This window comes from Diaporthe citri (assembly GCF_014595645.1).
Source record: "Diaporthe citri strain NFHF-8-4 chromosome Unknown scaffold_3, whole genome shotgun sequence".
NCBI lineage: Eukaryota > Fungi > Ascomycota > Sordariomycetes > Diaporthales > Diaporthaceae > Diaporthe > Diaporthe citri.
Genome location: NW_025064848.1, coordinates 4,226,670 through 4,245,978, shown reverse-complemented (window position 1 = coordinate 4,245,978; position 19,309 = coordinate 4,226,670). Strand labels below are relative to the sequence as shown.

At 56.9% G+C, this 19,309-nt stretch overlaps 5 protein-coding genes across 5 annotated transcripts; 2 read left to right on the top strand and 3 right to left on the bottom strand.

Annotated features, from left to right (window-relative positions):
- Nucleotides 1-470: 470 nt before the first annotated feature.
- INS49_008746 (uncharacterized protein) lies at nucleotides 471-2,715 on the top strand (the record flags this gene model as incomplete). Its single annotated transcript, XM_043169485.1, has 2 exons — nucleotides 471-1,754; nucleotides 1,825-2,715. 2 exons carry the CDS (start codon nucleotides 471-473, stop codon nucleotides 2,713-2,715), a joined length of 2,175 nt encoding a protein of 724 aa, XP_043027165.1.
- A 928-nt stretch (nucleotides 2,716-3,643) lies between these two features.
- On the bottom strand, nucleotides 3,644-4,528 carry INS49_008745 (uncharacterized protein; the record flags this gene model as incomplete). The annotated part of the gene is made up of 1 exon (XM_043169484.1): nucleotides 3,644-4,528. The coding sequence occupies one exon, from the start codon at nucleotides 4,526-4,528 to the stop codon at nucleotides 3,644-3,646; it is 885 nt and encodes a 294-aa protein (XP_043027164.1).
- Nucleotides 4,529-5,100: 572 nt separating this feature from the next.
- Nucleotides 5,101-6,425, bottom strand: INS49_008744 (uncharacterized protein; the record flags this gene model as incomplete). Its single annotated transcript, XM_043169483.1, has 2 exons — nucleotides 5,101-5,607; nucleotides 5,664-6,425. 2 exons carry the CDS (start codon nucleotides 6,423-6,425, stop codon nucleotides 5,101-5,103), a joined length of 1,269 nt encoding a protein of 422 aa, XP_043027163.1.
- A 3,578-nt stretch (nucleotides 6,426-10,003) lies between these two features.
- On the bottom strand, nucleotides 10,004-11,598 carry INS49_008743 (uncharacterized protein; the record flags this gene model as incomplete). Its single annotated transcript, XM_043169482.1, has 6 exons — nucleotides 10,004-10,038; nucleotides 10,097-10,224; nucleotides 10,288-11,180; nucleotides 11,246-11,361; nucleotides 11,422-11,448; nucleotides 11,508-11,598. 6 exons carry the CDS (start codon nucleotides 11,596-11,598, stop codon nucleotides 10,004-10,006), a joined length of 1,290 nt encoding a protein of 429 aa, XP_043027162.1.
- Nucleotides 11,599-15,563: 3,965 nt separating this feature from the next.
- Nucleotides 15,564-17,641, top strand: INS49_008742 (uncharacterized protein; the record flags this gene model as incomplete). Its single annotated transcript, XM_043169481.1, has 7 exons — nucleotides 15,564-15,645; nucleotides 15,881-16,419; nucleotides 16,486-16,512; nucleotides 16,574-16,651; nucleotides 16,710-16,869; nucleotides 16,943-17,262; nucleotides 17,324-17,641. The coding sequence occupies 7 exons, from the start codon at nucleotides 15,564-15,566 to the stop codon at nucleotides 17,639-17,641; spliced, it is 1,524 nt and encodes a 507-aa protein (XP_043027161.1).
- Between the last annotated feature and the right edge of the window lie 1,668 nt (nucleotides 17,642-19,309).

The following is a 19,309-nucleotide window of genomic DNA, read 5'->3' as shown; positions in this document are numbered from 1 at the left end:
GACAAGGACCAGGGGACGGGCTTGCGGAGATTGCACACGGCCGAGCCATTGGCCAGGCCCATCTCGGCACCGGGACTTGGACTGTGCCTTCTCCTCATCACCCTCTCCATCTCCATTCTCATTGGGACCAATTACTAGTCTGCCTGCAGGGGCCCCCGGTAGGCTAGTCCATGTGGTCTTCTGCATGGCGGCACTGTAGTCTGGTTTCCCTGCCATGTTTCTCTTGTGAACCGGGACATCTGCCCAATTACCCAACCCTTCACATCTGCACAGGAGCTCATACCGGCCATGTAGGACTCATTTTCCCTCTAGAAATGATGTCGACGTACCTGTAGCACCCAGTCTTTCAATTTTCCCACCAGACCACTCGTCACAGGCGGCGCCAGCACCATCCGGATATACAGACCCTGATCCTCCTTGCAAAGAGGGGCTCTGACACGCAGCGAGCGTGTCCCCAGCTCCGTTCCGGCATGGCCCACCGGCCGCACCTGCCACACACGCCCGTTGTGGAGTATGACGAGGTCGCCGTGATGGATGTGGGAGACGACGGCGAAGCCGATGGCGACGTGGATATTGACAGCCATGTCGGCCCCGAAGAAGTCGCAGTTGGCAGGACCCCGGGTGGGAGACACCACATGCGCTCGCTGTCCGACGGCGGCCGCACCCCTCAGAAGTTCACCCCGGCCCAGCTCGCCGACGCGGCCCGGCGGACCTCAAAGGACGACAGCACCATCTCGCTGCCTCTGCGCGACTCCTTTTCCAGCTCGACCTCGCCCTCCGCGCCCCTGGCCCCTCCTGTCACTCCTCACCGGTCAGACTTCCCCATGCGCGGCCTCTCCTTGCAGATGCCACCGCAAGCGTCGACCCCTCCCTCTCAGCAACAACCACAGCACCACAGCAATCAGCAACAGCAACAGCACAATCAGCAGTTCAATCCGTCCGGCTCAAAGCCCGCCCCATTGTCTCCCAAGCTCGACCACTCCCAGATCTACTCCTCGCCCACCAACATCCTGCCCCGCCGCTCCAGAGGCCTCGACTTCTCCCGTGCCGCCACCAGCCTCCACCATACCACCATCGCAGAGCAGTCTTCGCCCGATTCCTCGCCCACGGTCGGCGGGAGGGCCATGAACATACCGAGCAGGAGGCCCGGCGATTCCGGCGCACCAGAGCAGACCTCCAACTCACTGTGGTCTATGATGGGCAACCAGGAGCGCTTCCATATCTCCAGTTCCCTGGGCAGCGCCGCCAACATAGTCTCCGACTCCTCTACAAGCTCCGACGAGGACGACATCATGGACGAGGACATGGACGAGCCCTACTTGATGACGCCGCAGGTCATTAAGAGCAACCCACACGCGTCACAAGCAGCCTCTGGTTGGCCAGCGGGGGCGGGGTCGCCAGCTGTCAACAGCCTCTTGTCCTTCCAACAGCGACAGCGGCCTCGCAAACAGGCAAAGAAGAAAGAACGCGGCCCTTTCAGCATGGGTTGCCCCCCAACCCCATCAGCAGCCACCGTCCTCTCCAAGTCCCCTCCTACAAACCCAGTACCCTACGGCAACATGGCCAAGGAAATGAGTTCATCCCACGCCCGTCGCGAGAGCATCAGTTGGGCAGCCAACCAATTGAACATTGCAGGGAGTGACAGTGAAGACAGTCCCAAAACGGGTGTGAATGTGGATGGCGTGCTGGGCCCCGGCGCCGATCCTCAGAACAGGGTCGTGAGGCGCGCCGTGACCCGGCGAAGCAATCTCCTGGTATGCATACCTCGCTTCATTGCTGGCTTGCCTGCCATTTCCCTCTTTCAATTGACTGACATGTGAACAGCCGAAGTCCAAAAATTTCGCCCGCATAAAAGCTGCACTCGCCGAAGAGGGCGCACCCGTCGAGTCCGAGTTCCGACGCGAATCAGAGGTCATCCGTCAGGTGCGTGAGGACATCGACTTCGACCCTCCTCGCCAGACCCCGCAGCCGGCGTCAGTGACTGCGACGACGCAGTCAAGCCCCAACATGCCCATCCAGGACTCGCTCGAGGACGCAGTCGAGGATGCGATGATGGTGGACTCGAATGCGCTGGGTCTCTCGAGCAGCTTCAAGCACCAAGCCCACAGGAACTCGAAAGGGAAGGTGTTCTGGGAGAACTTCTCGGAGACGAGCAGCGTGGGCGGCTCGAGGACGACTCCACCACCCCCAGGCCCACCTCGCGGGTCCTCTTCCGGGATGAGCCTCGACGACATGAACATGGATTCTCCCTTTGCAAACTCCGGACCAGGGGGCGGCAACGGCGGCTTCATGTTTCCCATGACCACGACGCCCAGCTCCGGCAACGACACGCCCCAGCCCAGCGGGTCCTCCTCCATGCCAACGACCGAGCAGCCGTTGCCGCCCTCAGTGGCAGACGTCACGCGCCGGCTGACGAAGCGCCGCCGTGACGACGACCTCGACCCGGTGAGCTTCAAGCGCCGCGCCGTGTCGCCCGGCATGAGCGTCCAGGGCTCGCCCATCATGCAGAGCCCTATGCAGCACGCGCCGTGGGGCTCGAGGCCTGGCAGCAACGGGGGCGGAGGTGACCGTGGCGGGAGGAACGACACGCCCAACAGCGAGACCAGCGGAAGCGGCAACGGTGGCAGCGGCGATAAGGCGCGGGCCAAGGGCAGGATAGGTTTCCAGGGCATGGTGGACACCAACGATGGCATCACGAGGCTGAGTATCGAGTGAGGCAGACACATGGCCTGGCCAGGAAGGCAAGCAGGCGGGCACAAAGGCAGGGCTGGCATTGCTGGCAGGATATCATGCCAGACTGCTGACTCTATTGACTACGGCTCGTCACGACGAGAGAAAAGGACACGCACGACCACGATTTCATTTTGGTTCCTCTCACCCTCCCCATTTCTTGGGGAGAGGTCATGAATCCACACAGCATTCAACTGGCGTTCGCAGGGAAAGGAGTTGCCCACACTTTGGGGTTCAGTCGGAACTGACTCGGCGCGACGGAGGCGCAAGAGGCGAGATCAATGACGCTTTACATATGTAATTAGCATTATAAAGGGGTGTTAATCTAGTGCGCCCCCGGGAAGGCGGCTCGTCCCTTCATCGCCGCCCTCAATGGAGGCGGATTGTACGTGGACTATGTATTCAGACGTCCTATTCCTACAAACATGGGGGCAACGACCAGCATTGGTCGTTTTGTGACATACGTGCCCATGTCTATGTTTCCTGCCCATGCCACGACGCGCTGTCTGGTCTCTTCGTCGACAAATGGGTTGGCGTTTCGTGACGCGTGCACGCTATCGTAGTTGAGCCGTCTGCTTCGGCATGAAAGATCTGCGAGGATTCCTCGCCACCATGTTTCCCTGTCCTCCGATCTCGACGGGCTAACCTCCGCGAACAGCGCCCATCGAACTGGCTCGTTTTCGCGGACGGGCAAACACAGTGCCAAACACGCCGACAGCCGGCCAGCTGTGCTTGACTCCGGCCGTCCTGCTTCTTGGTCGGAGGGCATGGACTGGTCTCATTTCCTCCTGCCTGACTAAAAGCCCACGCTTCGTCCTCGTCCCAGGATGGCTTATCCCCTGCAAACAACCGAGCAATCCCAGAATCGTGGCAGACCCCAAGTACGCCTCACCTCACCTCACCTCAGCTCCCCTCACCCCACCACCCCCGTCAGCCCGTCGTCCGGCACGTCCAGCGCGCCCAGCTTGTCGTCCAGCCACCGCGCCAGCTCCTCCGCGTGCCGGCGGGTGGCCACGACGCCGGCGGTCCCGGCGCCGAAGACGGCCGAGCTGGTGCTGGTGGCGGACGCGCCCGTGCCGGCGCTGCGGATGCTGGCCGTCTCCGGCGGGGAGCCCAGTGGCTGTGCGGACGACGACGGCTGTGCTGTCGCCGGGGTTGTCGCTGTCGTCTGCGCCGGTGGGGGGCTCGACGTGGGCGTGTGGCCGTTTGCGCCGCCGGCTGATGTGTCGTCTGCTGCTGCTTGGGGCTGTAGACTTGGTTGTGATGTTGGTGGTTGTTGTGCTGCTTGGCCTCCCTGCGCCTGGGCGTGGAGGCCGCCCTGCTGCTGGTGCTGCTGGTGCTGCTGGTGCTGCTGGTGCTGCTGGTGTTGCGTCCCCGGCCTGCTCCCCTGCGCGTCCTGACCCGCCGGCGGGCCCATGCACACGAAGAGCATCCCGCACCTCAGGCGCCGTATGACCAGCACCGTTCCGCTCTCGAGCTGTATCGTCACCGCCAGTGGGCCCTCGCTCCTGCTGCTGCTGCTGCCACGACTTGTCCTCCTGGCCCTGCTGCCGGGTGGCAGGGCGGCGTCTATGGTATCTTGGTCGGCGCCATTGCTGTGGATTGTGTACAGGCTCGCTGCGACGGTGCCGTGGGTGCGCAGGGTGGCGACGGGGATGGGCGGCTGGGAGGCGTAGGCCAGCAGCTTGCCGTCTGGGCTGAGGAGAAGGAGGGTCGTTATTTGTGGGGAGAGGTTGAGCTGGAGGAAGGAGGTCAGGCGCTTCGTCAGGAGGAGCGGCGGTGGGCGGAGTTGCGCCATGTCTGGTCGCCTTGGAGGCCAGGAGCGAGTTCGATGCTCTTTCGGCGTCGATGTAGGCTGGACGGGAGTAGGAGGGAGGACGGGATGACGCGATGACGCGGATCTATCGAGCTCGGAGCTACAGCTAAGCTACTGTGGGTGGTTTGCGGGTTGGGACGCCGGACACTTTCGGTTGAAATGGAAGCTTTTGGGCGGCAGAAAGGCAGTGCGACGACAAGGACAGGGCAATACAGTCATGTCAAGTGAGGGTGGTGAGACGGGGCGGAGCGAGGATTTGGGACTGGACTGAGAAGAAGATGATGGGCGTTGTTGGGTGACAGTCATCGGCTCTTGGAATGAGACCACACGTCGGATTAAGCTCAACTGCCTGCAGGGTACTAGACTAGTGCCCTATCTACCTAGGTAGGTACCTAGGGAAATTGGTACCCCTGTACCTACCCGAGTACCTGGGTACCTGGGTGTGGAGACGATGCGCTACGTAGCGTGTGTGGTATCCATCTACGTAAGCCAAAAAGCCTGCTCTCACACCACCTTAAGCATCACCACCAGAGGCTTCCTCGGCCTTTTAAGACTCACTTCTGCCCGTAAGGTACCGCAGGGAACGGCGGCGGGAGAACAGCGGGCACCGCCTCCCTGGGCTGCGGCTCCAGATGCTCCATGGTCCAGCGGTGGGAGCTCAGCTGGCGCTGGGCCGCCAGCAGCTCCTCGTCTCGCCGGATCCTCTCGTCGGCGTTGACCTGCCGCCGCCAGCCGTCGTCCACGAGGTCGCGGTGCAGCTTCCCGTCGTCCGTGCCGGCCTTCCAGCCCAGGTATGCCCCCCGCGCCCCGGAGTAGACGGTCGACGTGAGATCGTCGGCGCTGTTGCACGTCCCGCGGTAGCTCGACAGCAGCCTTCGCACCGTGTTCTTCAGGCAGTCCGAGTATAGCAGTGGGTTGATGTCGCCTTGCGGGTCGAACGTCGGCCCGCGTTTGTCGTCCGGGTCCGGCACAGGCCTTGTCGACATCATCTGGTACACAATCCGCCCCAGCTGGAAGAGCTCCGTGGCCTTGGTGTACGGCCGCTGGTTCTGCTCGCCCGACTTGGTCAGCCCACTACGCCCAACAACACTTGTCCGACCTGGCTGGCCCGACTTACCTCGTTGACGGTGGACAGGTCTTGCGTGTACAGGTGTGCGCGCATCGTGTTCAGGCTCTCGTCGCCCCTGGTGGCGCTGACCACCTGCCCGACAAAGTTGCTGTTGACGTGGCCCGACACGGCGCACGAGCTGTAGTTGCCCAGCTTGCAGAGCCCGTACGTCTCGGTGCCCTTGGGGTGCTGGAAGAAGATGTTGTCGGGCCGGATGTCCCTGTGCAGGATCGGCAGCCAGTCCGGGTCCGAGAACCAGTCGTGCTGCCGCCGCCGCCCGCTCGGCGCCTCGATCCGCGTGTCGTCGCGGTGGCCCTCGTGCAGCCACGACAGCGCCCTCAGGACGCTCAGCAAGACGTGCCAGCACAGGCCCTCAGGCAGGAACTGCGTCACCACCTGGCTGTCCGGCGCCGCCGTCTTGGGCACCACCGGGTGCTGTTTGAGGAGGTTCTGTAGCGTGCCCGCGTCGCAAAAGTCCCACAGAATCACCCGCTGCGCCGACACCGTCGTCGTCGTCGTCCCTCGTCCGCACACCACATTGTCCGCCACCGTGTCGGTGTAGTTGATCAGGTTGGGGTGGTTCAGCAGGCTGCCGAGCGCCCCCTTGGTGCCGCGCTCCAGCAGGTCATTGAAGGCCGGATCGACCGTGCTGGCGTCCCACTTGTTGCCGAGGAACTGCTCATTGTCGGACTCGCGCCTGACAACGTAGGTGTTGTCATCGAGCTTTTTCTCGATTCTGTAGCCATGCCTCTCCTGTGTGATGGGTGCCATGTTTGCTGGTTGGGGCAGTAACGTGCTGAGGCGCTTGTCAGTGTCAGCGTCGTGGCATAAACGTCAATTGCGACTTTCCGGGGGCAATCAAAGCAAAAGCGAGAGGCCGTATTCTGTTGTCTGCGTGGACTCGCGAAGTCAAGGCTGGTCTCTTCATTGTTCCCGCCTGGAGTGCTCCTCTGCCTTGCCTCAATATCCGGCGCCCACTCCTTTGTGCGGCCAACTACAGCCATGTGCCGTCTGCGTTCACCCACATCCATTTGGCCAAACGACAGCCACAAAGCCGGATCCGGAGTCGGTATACAATCGGCCTCTTTCCCAGCCCATGGATCAGACGCTGCAACTGGCTTCCACAAAGGTACAATGTCATCCGCACCGTCGCCACGAACCCGCCACAAGGGGAGACGCTGAATCCGGCAACACAATGACGCCCTTCTCGGTGTCGCTCAGGATCCCTCAGACCTGGCGTCGTTGACCTCATTGCAATTAATCGCAGGCTTCGCAGGTCTGGGCAGCATCGCGCCGAGAGCGACACGTCGCCATGTCTCGTCCTTGCCACACCACCCGTCGGCGGTCGTGGGCATAAATAAAGATGCGCATCATGCAAATCTATGTGATAATGCGCGCTTGTCGTCAATTTGAAGCCGAATCAATTGTTTTTATATCAAAGCTGCCCAGGCACGGTCTTGGTGAACGGCCAAGCCGTAGGCAATGCCATCGAGAGTTGGCCGCCGCGATTGAGTTGCCCTTCGGCAGCAGGCCGTTAACCTTTGGGGGCGATGCAACGACGTTCAATGAAAGACGCACAATGTCCAGAGGTGGCCCAAGACACGCATGCAAGATACGCGAGACACACACACGGATTGTGACCTCGCGCAGGTACCCCAACGCACGCACTGCAGCTGCATGCATGCATGCATGTGCCTCTTTGTGTCTTTGCCTCCTGCACATGATTGCGCAGAAATGACATGGAGCTAAGCTTTACCCACTGCTGCGCGCTGCTGCGGCTCAGTGTATCATTCCAGCACGTACCCAGTTTTCTCTTCCTGTTTCCAGAAGGGCGATGACAAAACCAGCTCAAGCTGCTACCGCAGTGTCGCCATGCGTGCGCCCTTGCGAAACTGCCTCGAGGTTTCCAAAACCACTCCACTGCTCATGTTTGGTCGATCGAGCGAGCGAGTGAGCGCCTGCGAACCTGATCTACTGGTTCGTTGGCCGCCGGGGCAAATCACACACGCCAAACATCGGCTCGCCTTGCTCTTGCGAGAGCGAGCTGTGGGGCTCGCTCTCGCTCTCGATAACACAGGGCTAAAACAAGCTCGCTCTCTCTCTTCTTGGGTGTTTCTGTCTGATGTTGGAACTTGACAGGGGCGCCACCCCGGATCGTCAACGGTTGCTTGTACAGTACCTTGCGAGAGAGAGAGACTCTCCCAGCCCCTTCCCTCGTCGTCATCTCTCTTTCATCTTATCTGATCTGTCACGTGCATCATTTTCAAGCCTTCTTCCCCCTCTACTTCTTTTTTGGTTCTTGCCAACTGCCGTGTGGATCCTCCTAGTGGCTTATACCAGATACTTGACTCGGCTCGATCCGAGACGCTGTGGGTTCTCGTGCGAGTGTTGTAGGACTGACACTCCGTACATTTGCTTCTCTCACTCCCTATTCGGTGAGGCGCAATCTCTCCCAGGCTGTCTCATCTACGATGATACATCTACCATATGTTGTTTCCGCAGCAAGCCGACACACTGGCTTCGCCTCACAATCAATGTCTGACCGACCCATGAAATAATTCGCACGTGTCTATACCGGCGCCCCTTCATAGTAGTAAACTGTGTATACACTTCGGAGAATTTCTCAAGCACCCACCGACGGTCCGCACCCTACCCGCCCACCACGCCGGCATCAGCCTAAGCCGCGGCCGTCATGCCTTACACGTTACCGTCGCGCCCCCCTTAGTTCCCGCACGATGTCAACTTTCTTCTTCAGGGAGGTGCCCATCGAGGCGTCAGCCCCAAAAGTCAAAATATTTACATTGGTCCACGCAACCCTACCTACGCTAGTTTCCAGCCCTTCCCGCCCGCCACCCTCCAAGCCGCCACCACCACAACCTCGTCCGGTCTCCCATCATCCCGTGTAGATCCCTGACACCCCTCGGGTTTCAGCGCAGAGCCGCCTTGCACCCTCCCCCTTTCTACCACCGCAACTGGCGGAGCAGTCCGGTCCCATCTCTCTCTGCTCCCAGGCCCCCGGCCTGCTGTCTTGGGTGTTCGCCAATCACCCTGCGCATGGTCCCTCCCTCCCAGCGACTTGTAGGCACAAGGAGGGATACGAGGGGGAGGGGACGAGGCTCAAGTCGTTCAGACGATACCACGCACTGCCCGTGTGGTCGCCCGAAATGGGTAAACTATTAACATGTCTCCCGAAAAGGTACTAGTCCGTTTAGCAGGGGAGTTGGCCAGTTCTTTGCCCTCCCTGGCCCCTGCAGTAGGTTTGGCTGAACATTGTCCGCTCGTTCGTTTTCCTCCCACTTCGCATCAGCTGTCAAATGCGGTGATATTCTGGTTGCCCATGACGATCCCGTCCCATCTCAACCTCGTTCCTCAGTAGTGACCGAGCCTGCGCTATTCTCGCTCTCGCTCGGTGGGCATCATTTGGAGGGTATTCCGGAGTCCGCAAACGGAATAAGAGGGGATTTGGCAGACCACCCAGGAACCGTTGTGTTTTGACCAAGAGCTGCTGCGGCCTCACTAGTCGTCGTATGTGGACTAGCACTATTTTAAGCGTATAGATGATTGTCATTAATACTAAGAGAATAAGAACTATTGATCGGTTGGTTTCTTTTTCGACGATTTTGTGGCATTTTGTTTTGATCTGATCTCCGTAGTAGTATCTATCTACTTTCCTATTATAATACACTAATTTCTTATCCTCCAGGAGACGAGAAATTAGAAGTCGTTCTCTGTCCGCTCTGACGCCCGGGCCGTGAACCGTGAACCAGCAAGTACTAAAGAAATAAAAGGAAAATAGATCGGTCTTCGTCTCATGCCAGTTCCCAGGTGCGCACCGCGCCCAATTTTCTCGAGACTGACAGTGATGGTCTCCTCCCGTCTTCACCAGTGAAATGATACAGGCACCACACACCGTCCCCTCGCGGCGAGTGGAGGCAAGGTCCGCCAGGAGATTGGTAAACGAGTGTGTGGGATTTTCTTTGTCTGTGTTTCTGTCTGCGCCTGCCCCGCTCTCTGCTCTGATCTGGAAACGGAAAGAGAGGTTAAAACATCATTCCGTTTGATTGCTTGAAAAAAGCAGAGAAAAAGCCAAAGCCGTGTGATGCGCTCGTACAGATTCTGGTGTAAAACGAGGGACTGGTTTGTTCCCCGCTTGATCCGCCATGGTACCGTTCGGAGGCACCCCTCCAACTTCTCATGGCCATGGAAGGAGGCGCCCAACGATCTTAGGCGATGGATCTCAGTTTGGCGGACGTCGGGGCTTGACACTTTGAGCGAAGCCGGCTTTTCGATCTTCCGGGTTGCAATGCGTCGAATGACCTCGCTCGATTCGGTACTGGCAGGATGTGCATCTAGGCAAAAGCACCAACGATAGACATGCCAGTAGCTGAAAACACATGTCAGCCGTTTCCTTCCCGAAACATTTGATGTCGATAGACACATACCTCCCAAAAGGACATAACAGAAGGCAGTGATCTTGTCCTTCTTAGTGAGCGTGTGTTGAGCTTCCTCAGAAAGGAAGTCCTCAGCCAAAAGATCGACAGTGGCTGCGTATAGCAAAAGACCAGAGGAACTATGAGATACTGTTAGATATGGAACCTTCACTTTAAAATGAACCTAGGGGAAGGAAACATACATAGCGTTGAAGACACCAACAATGATCAAACCGAAAGCGCTGTTGGGATCGTAGCTGTTGCGAGTGATGAGACCGATAGCCTGTCCGATGGGCGCGGTGGTTCCGAAAGCAAAGACCAAAACCCAGGGGCGGATGCTACCCTTGGCATAAGGAACAGCAGCGATACGGGTACCAAGACCGAGACCCTCGAACATTTGGTGGAACAGGATGGCAATCAGGAGGATGATGAAGCCTTCAATGGTGATCGAAACAGTCATGCCGACGAAGACAGAGTGGAACAAGATACCACCCTCGAGCAGGGTGATGTTCATAGACATCTTCTTGTACGTCATCTCATCGACGGGCAGGCCAGTCTCGACGTCAATGTAAGGTGAGTCGATGAGGCCGACAGCGGGCTTGGGGGCCTCGGAGACGTTGTACGCGGGCTGGACGGAGACCTGAGGCTGCTGGCCCTTGAGGATGTTGACCATCTCCATGCGTTGGCGGACATACTGCTCGTAGAAGACAACAAACCACGGGGGCATCTCGGATCGCGCAGCCAGCTCCGAGGCATCGTCACCGAAGGGGTTGGGCTGCAGGCGCTCGAATCTCTCCTGGTCGGCAAAGACTTGCTGCTGGACCTTCTTCTCGAAGGACACATCGGTCTCGTAGCTCTGGTGGTTGTATCGGGGAGGGCGCTCGGGAGTCATGTTCGGCGGCGGCGGCGCAGTGGTACCGAAGTTTCCACCGTGAGAGTGAGCCTGACCACCCATCTTGTGGTTCAGAGTCATCTCAATAACGAAGAGAGCAAACAACGCAGCCATCATGATGACACCGGTGATTGGCGGGTAAATGTCCGTGAAGAAATCTGGAAGGCATGGATCCATCAAGCTGGAGAACGCCGTGGGCAACAGCTATGGTGACCAGTCAGCGGGCGTGTTGACGAATTACTTAGACACCGTGACCAGCTACTACATACGTGAACGAATGCTGTTGCGATCAAGACACCTGTTCCGAAATGCTTGCATGCAAAAAACACCTTGGGTGGAATCTTCATCCACTTGACCTTCTTCGCCACGACGGGAAAGCCCGCTCCTGCACGTCTGCGTCAGTATACTGAGTCTATCGCTCCCCAGGGGCTCCATGAATTCGTACCAAGGCATGAGAAGCCCATGACCAAGACTGTTCCGTTGTGTTAGCCCAGCGATTTAACCCATGTTGGTGCTCAATCTTATACGTACAGAGGGCCACGACGTGCAATGGCAGATCGTACTCTCCCACCTCCTCGCCACTGCCGCAAGCGGGCTTCATGTTTGCCATTTCCTCAGCCATTTTCGATGTATTCGGTCACCTGGACTAGCTGATACACCAGGCTCAGAATTGAGTATTTAGGAAAGAAAAGCCGTCCGGCGACTGAGAAGCAAAAAAGGGTGAAAATGAGGAAACAGACGAGAGGGATTCAATCCCGACGTCGAAAGAAATAAATACAAAAGGACGAAAGAAAGGAATGAAATATCACGAACTTCCAAACATCAGAACAGACGAGAACAAGTCCGTAGTGCAGAAGAGTATCATCGACCTTGGCACAATCAATCAGCCGGGTGTTTGAGTGTTTTAATGCTCTTGTAACCCAGGCGCTGCGTGTCCGGCAATATGGACGACTTGGTATGGTAAGGCGAGCCGATGATTGAAGCCGGCGATCCTGCAGGTCAAGGCTCAACCTGCCATGGAAGATGAGAATAGAAACATGAACTACGGTTCAATGTTGAGATGCCACGGCCATCTTGAAGCACTTGGTCCCAGATAAGCATGGCGATGAAGCTGCAAGTGCAATGCTCAGTGTTGAGCCCCAGAGTGTTTCCAACGATATTCCCGGTAGTGGCCAGGGGTGGTTACCAGGTTGGTACCCGTTGGTACATGTTTCGACGCACGGCCTGGACAGGAACGGCAGGTATAGCGGCAAGGTCACGCAGAGGTATTCGTGGGGTGTGGGCGGAGCGGCAGGAGACGGGTAGGTTTTACCTCTGTCCAGCATCCTTGATCGCCATTGGGCTGGCTGGGCTGAAGTCCAGGGCCCGTCAGCCGTGACTGAGGTTGAAAGAGCCTGAGAGGGCGGCGGCGACGGCCAATTGTGGACCGCAAGGGCGAGAATATTGGGTCGGCTCCATGCTGGGACGATGATCGACGGCCCGCCAAGGCGTTGAAGCATGTGCAAAGTCGAGAGCCGTGTCGCCGGTGTGGAACCGGGGCATTTTTCCCCAGCGGAGAATAGGCACGCTGCGGCTCCATGCATGTCTAGCTCCCGCGCCCGTAGCGTCAAACCTGGGCCCATGTTCCCGCCGGCGTATTTCAAATTGCCATTGAAACAAGCACACGAATATGTCAACAAGCATTGAGCGCTGTTGCTGTCGATATTGGCTGTGAGGGCTCCACACTGTTGTTTGCAGCTGTGATGGACTTCGCCAGGCCCAGTGAGATTTAGCAGAACGGCGTGGTGCTCAGAGGTCCACGTCTGGGAGAAGTTACTGACCACCCAAGGCTGACCAAGACGACTCGTGAGCGCCTACAGTCGTCTTGGGTCTTGTGCCCAAGGCCCCAAGAGTCACGACGAACCACCTTGGCCGGGCCAAGTGGCACGGCGTTACCAAGATTTCTTGAGAGTTGACGAGACAGGCCAAGTATAATAGGACCCCGTGTCCAGTGCCCGCCAACTCTAGGCACACGAGGGTTCACCTAGCCCCATGGCGGGGGAGAGGAATTGCCTGCCCAACAATGTGTGCGATGCTGTGCTGCGCTGCACTGAGGCTGTATGACGTCCACGGGGACCGCTCGTGGAGACGGCCATTCTGCACCTGGTCTCGTGACGCGGTGGCGACCATTGTCCAAGCAATACCGCAGCAGACGGGCAGACCGACAGACTGCAGGCCACAGGCTTCAGACTGCAGACGGTAGGCGGCAGAGTGCAAGGCGACGATCTGGTTTCGGCAGGGCAGGCCGGAGCGCGGTGAGGGTCGTCCATGCAACAGTAGGAGCAGCAGCGGAGGCGGGTTCGGTGGTGCAGAGGTGCCACAGTACCACAGAAATCAGGTAAGGCAGGGCAGAGAGAGGCTGCCAAGAGTGTGAGAAGGGTGAAGAGCACGACAGGTAAAACAGAAGTTGTAGCTGGGCAGACTTGGCATACTTGGCGTGACGATCTGGGAGCGCCGCCTTCTTAAAGCAAGTCGGGGCGCGCTGGCCTGTGAGGATGCACCCATTCGTAACAGCCTAGCCGTGGCGGCACCAGGGCAGCGAGGGCAGCAGAGCGGTGCGAGTGGGGCGGATCGCCAGCCTCGAGTCTCAGGAGGCGAGCGTCGAGTGTCGAGCGTCGAGTGTCGAAAGTCGAGTGCAGCTCAAGTGTTCAGGGTCAGGCTGACGAAGCTGCAACACCGACCCTTGGCGGCGACAGCACGTCTGACAAACCCCAGACTTGGGATGCAAGGGGACCACCAGCACTCATGCACGCTTTCCCTCTGTGTTAAAAGTGAAAGCCGGCCGACCGTCCGACCGACCACCTGGTTGCACCTGCGATCCTGCCTGCACTCGAATCACGACCCAACCTCAGGCTGTTTCAATCCCAACGAGCGATGATGGGTGGTGCGAACGATCTTGACGAGCTTGTTCCCAGCGAGGCGGGGCGATCCTCATTATGTCAGCGGAAACTTCGGCTGCTCCTTCCTCACGGCAGCCTTCAAGAGCCTCACCGCACCCGCACCCCCCTGCCAGCCAGTATCCCCACCTCGTCCCCGTCACACCTGGACATCGGATCACACACGAGCAACTCTGCACAGTACACATTACACGTACATCCCTCATCTTATCTCACCAGCCCTGGGATCAACAGTGTCAATGGAAACAAGACTGGAGCTGTCGTATCTCAGATATATCACAGAGCAATCACACTCACAGTCTTGGCTGGCCAGGTCGGCTGGCTGACTAACTGACTGACTGACGGCCGTGTAATACGTATATCTTTCTTGTTCCTGCCGCTCTCCATCTCTTGGCTGCACTTGTCTGCTGCCTGCTCCCTGCTACCAGACGCAAGCCAAGGTCGGTTCCCTCATGTCCACAACGGCTGTGGGTACTTTCAGTCATTATAAACATCATTATGAGCATCACCATTACGATCTGACTTCGGGGTGGTGATAATCGGACCCGTCCCAGACCTCTTCCTCTCCTTGGCAGATGGGGCTTAGCCAGCCTTGCAGCCAGCCTGCATCCACCATGACTTGGCTGTCTGGCTAAGCTTCGGTGCCCAGCTGCCCAGCTGCCAGAGGGTCCCAAGCCGGTGTTCCTGGACCAGGCCAAGCTTCAGCAACCCCAGAATCATGGCCATCATGAAAATCCTCTCTCGTTTCTGCTTGCCATGGCATGCAGATAACCCAGGCCAGTCCGTCCTGTTCCAAGCACGCCAATGCCCATCGTCCACCGTGGAATGCGTTGTTGGACAGGACAAGACAGGTCTGCCTTGGACACGTCTGCCAGCCAGGTCCTGCTAGATGCAAACTCAGGTCCATCTGGACTATGCCGTCAATCAGTCCTGCAGTCCGGTCCAGGCCAGTCTAGTCCAGTCAGTTATGTGCCAGTTCTGGGTCTCGGCAAAAGCTTCCTTGCTGCAGGCATGGGACGCCTCGCTCCCCGGCTCCAGCTACCCGGGCCGCACCACCGAATCGGGGTCGGTTCCAAATCTGCTTGGCCGTCAACACAGATCTTCAACTACGCGTCTCTGCGTGCCCATGTCCTGCTCGTGCCCTGCCCTGGGGATCGTGGTTGCTACCAGTCCCAGCCCCTCGACATTGCTATCTGCCGCTGCCCCTTTGCCCCTTTCTGTTAGGGGAGCCAGCACCATGTGTGTTCCACATGCCGAGCTTTGACGCCACCGTCCTCCGTGGCCTTGCCCGCCCACGCTGCCTCCAGCGCTATTTTCCGCTGCTATGGCTCCTGTGCACCATGCGCTGAGCGAGACCGAGCAGTATGAGGGGGGCTAATTGGCCTCGAATCGTCGCCTCCTCTCCCATTCTGCTGCACAATTCCGGTTTCCCTCAACGGAATTCTTTATTACACCGAAGCAGGGGTGACAAGCTTTTCTTCATTCAAGAGTAATTCAGAATCAATATATTGCTTGTCCTCGCTGGAATCCGCTGTTGGGTCGTCGCTTCTCAAAGGACTAGATCTTTCTTTGTTTTAAGCCGAGACGAAACATTCCCCATCGTCGCTCAGAACCACCCAGAGTCGCGGTCGCGTGGCTGTCTCCTCCCACAATGTCCACCTCCGACAAATCAGTAAGTCAGCCGCAAGGGGAAGGGTCAAGAGGCGCCACGGGCTCTCCAGGTCCTGCTCAAGGTACGTGGAATTTTGTCGCTGTCTTGTCCACCCGTAATGGCATTCAGCGCAACAATTCCCCGATTCTTGGGTTCCGCTTTACGATCCCCAAGTCTCATCGTCGTCCCGGACTCGGCTCTGTTTCGAACAGCCATCGTTCGACCAATCCGGGGCCCAGTTATCCCCAAGGTCAACTCAGCATTCCTCATACTGCTCTTGACTAACTCTTGACCTGCTTGGTGCGCTCTTGGTAAAGATAACAAAGACGCTGGGGTACAAGCGCCGTCCAATCCACAGTCCCCCGTTGCCTCGGGGGCTTCCAATGGGAAGAGGTCCATGCTGGACGTCGGTGATGAGAAGACCCCTTTCACCTCCGAGAAGGCTGTCGTCACCCACGAAAAGGATGTTGGTGGCGATCGGCACATCGCGGTCGGCTCAGCCACCGAAGTCCCAGACTTTGACGGCCCGGCCTCATCGTCCAACAGGACCGGGTCAACCGCCTTCGACCCTGCCGACCCCCTGAACTATGCTCGCATGCGGAAAGATGATGTCTCCAAGGCCCAGATGAAAAAGGAGCACCCCACTGGGAACAAGAGGAAGCTCAGGAAGTACTATACACGGCAGAATGATCTCATCGACCAATTCCTCGGCGCCGGCGATGAGGAACGAGCCGGTATTGCTGAAGAGGTCAAGATGGGACCCAGGATCCGGTTCGCCGTCAACACTTCTTTCGGTGTCAACTTTTGTCTCTTCTGCATCCAGCTGTATGCCGCTGTATCCACGGGTTCACTGTCGGTATGGCACATCACCATCATGTCTCCATCAGCAGATATCATCAACTGACACGCTTGGGTCCCGTAGCTGTTTGCTACTGCAGCAGATGCCTTCGTAAGTACATGGCTTATTCCCCTCACCTTGAAGACGTCGCCTCTGACTAGCAATTGCCTAGATGGACTTGGTGTCTTCCTTCGTAATGTGGACCACGTCAAGGATGGCCGCCCGTCCCAGCATATACAAGTACCCTGTGGTAAGACAGACCGTCGCGCCCCAATTTTCTGCTTTCTTGGTGCTAAAACCCCTCACAGGGACGAACCAGAATCGAAACAATAGGCATCATCTTGTTCTGCGCCTTGATGACCACTGTTGCCATCCAACTGATGGTGGAGTCGGGAAGATCTCTTGGTGAAGGGGAACAACATTCCGAGCAGCTTCAGATCATTCCTCTGGTCTGTGTTGCCTGCGCAAGTAAGTCACAGCTCGTCCAGCCGCCGTACAGGATGAAGTGTGACAAGTGCTAATCACTTATACCATCACACAGTTGGCGCCAAATCAACTTTGATGATCTACTGCTTCTTCCTGCGGAAGTATCCTTCAGTCCACGTCTTTTTCATCGACCACCGTAACGATATCGTGGTCAACATCTTCGGCCTGGTCATGTCCATCGTTGGTGACCGATTTGTCTGGTATCTCGATCCCATCGGTGCCATCTGCATCGCTTTGTTGATCTTGTTCTCGTGGGTGTCCAACGCCTTTGAGCAGGTGTGGTTACTGGTCGGCAAGGGAGCGCCCAAGGAGTTCATCTCCAAGCTCGTGTACATGACCATCACTCATGACGAGAGGATCCTCAAGGTGGATACCGTGAGTACTTGATCCTAAGCGGTAATGGTCGTGGCCTTGTGACTAACTCTCAACCATCCAGTGCCGCGCCTACCACGCTGGTCAAAAGTATTACGTCGAGGTTGACGTGGTCATGGACGAGAAGACGCCGCTCAAGGTTTCGCATGACGTCAATCAGGATCTCCAGCGCAAGCTGGAAGGGTTGCAAGACGTCGAGCGGGCCTTCGTCCACGTCGATTACGAGCACGAGCACGACATCGACCAGGAGCACAAGCCGCTCTACGAGGCAAAGAAGCCACGGCGCACCCTGAAGGAGGTGCTTCTCGCGTTTAGGAACAAGACCAGGAAGGACGATTCTGAGACGGCCAGCGGTGGAGTGTTGAGCGGGAGCTCATCCTGACAACAGTGAAAAGCCGGGGGAGGTGCTTGTGGTTTGGAAGAGTTGCAGCTTCCCGTGAGGCCTTGACGAATGGTGAAGATGACGCACTCTTCATGGGGAGGGGACTGGTCTTGGAAAGCATTTTGATTTCGTGTGATACCACGCTCGCTGCATGTGCAGGATGGGTAACCAAAAAAGAAGAAGGAACACATAGACGGGCATCCATATAGTATGTTGGCGGAGTCAGCGCCTGTGCGCTGCCTCACTTGGTAATTGTATATTGATCTTATTTTTCAATTAATCTGTGACCTCACGAGATGCGTGTGCCGGATCGTTCGAGCGTGAGGAAGACCTACAATTATGTGGCATGTGATTCCCGTCAATGTGATGTAAGCTTCTGGTTCCAGGACCCAGGCTCACTAGGGGAGGATGGGGCAAGCAGTTTGTGAGGTGTGAGAGCTGTAGGTCTGAGTAGTCATCTCGTGATGTGCCAACTAACTAACATGTAGTCACCTTGACAAACGTTCAAGAGCACCCTTGGAGCAACATCAAAGTTATGCCTTTCAGGTACTGCATGCAAGATTTGGATGAGACGCCAGTGTCTTGAAGAGATGGGCCGGATAGTTTCATCACTGTCAGCTGCTTGGTCTTCAATCTCATCCCTTGGTCCCACCATTGGAACTGTGCTGGACAGCAATGACTCCATAATCAAGCAGGACAGATATTTGATGGCGTGCTTGGAATCGCTTTGTGGGTTCTAGGTTGAGGCGCACGCTTGGCATAAGGACGGCATTGAGAAATGCTGTTGATCGTCTCAGCACATGTGGATGATTGTGTTTCTCTCATCCTTGGAGACAAATAAGGAGCAAGACACGGAGAATAGCACTCCATGAGGCTGTAATCACCATTTTGAGAGCAGCCCTCAAGAACATGTGGGCTGTTTTTATCTTGCCATTGAGCTCATAGTTGTGATCCTGCGTACATGATTGTTGCCAGCTAGGTGAAGTATCACAGTCTTTGGTTTCTCTGCTAGTTTGCTTAGCAAGTGGCATTGGAGATGGGTTACATATACTATAGAGGTCTGTCAGAGTGGAAATGATTGGAATAAGACTGGTAAAGATGCAGAATGTGCTATGTGTAAAAAGACATGCGCACAATGAAGTGACAATATGGACTCAGCATAGTGGACTTTTCGCTTGGATGCTGACACTATGCACCTTCAACTCATTTGGGGCAAACTGCACTAAACAAGAGACAAACCCCGCATCCGCTCGCACTTATCACATTTAGGTTTACGACGTGGACATGCCATATCTTCTTCATTGAATTCGTTCATAGCCTGGAGTGTCAATATAATCTTGCCTGAGTCAGGTCAGTGTTATTTTCCTTTGGCTTGAGGCATGGGCATAGTAGCTCAGAAAACGCAGTGACGGCATAAACTGAGAACACAGCAGGTGTTATAATCTTAAACATGTTCAGTTTGCCACTGCTAGGAGACAATAGATTATTCAGTTTGCAATTTACTGGAGTCAATCAAGTACATTATGGCATGATCTTGTGTCTCCCGAAGAATCATCAGACTCGGCCAAATCTGAAGACTCTGTGCGCTTAGCACTCCTATTTTCTTTCTACGCGAGGCCTGGATTTGAGTGTTGTAGTTAAAGAATACTTTATTGTGATGTCTGCTCG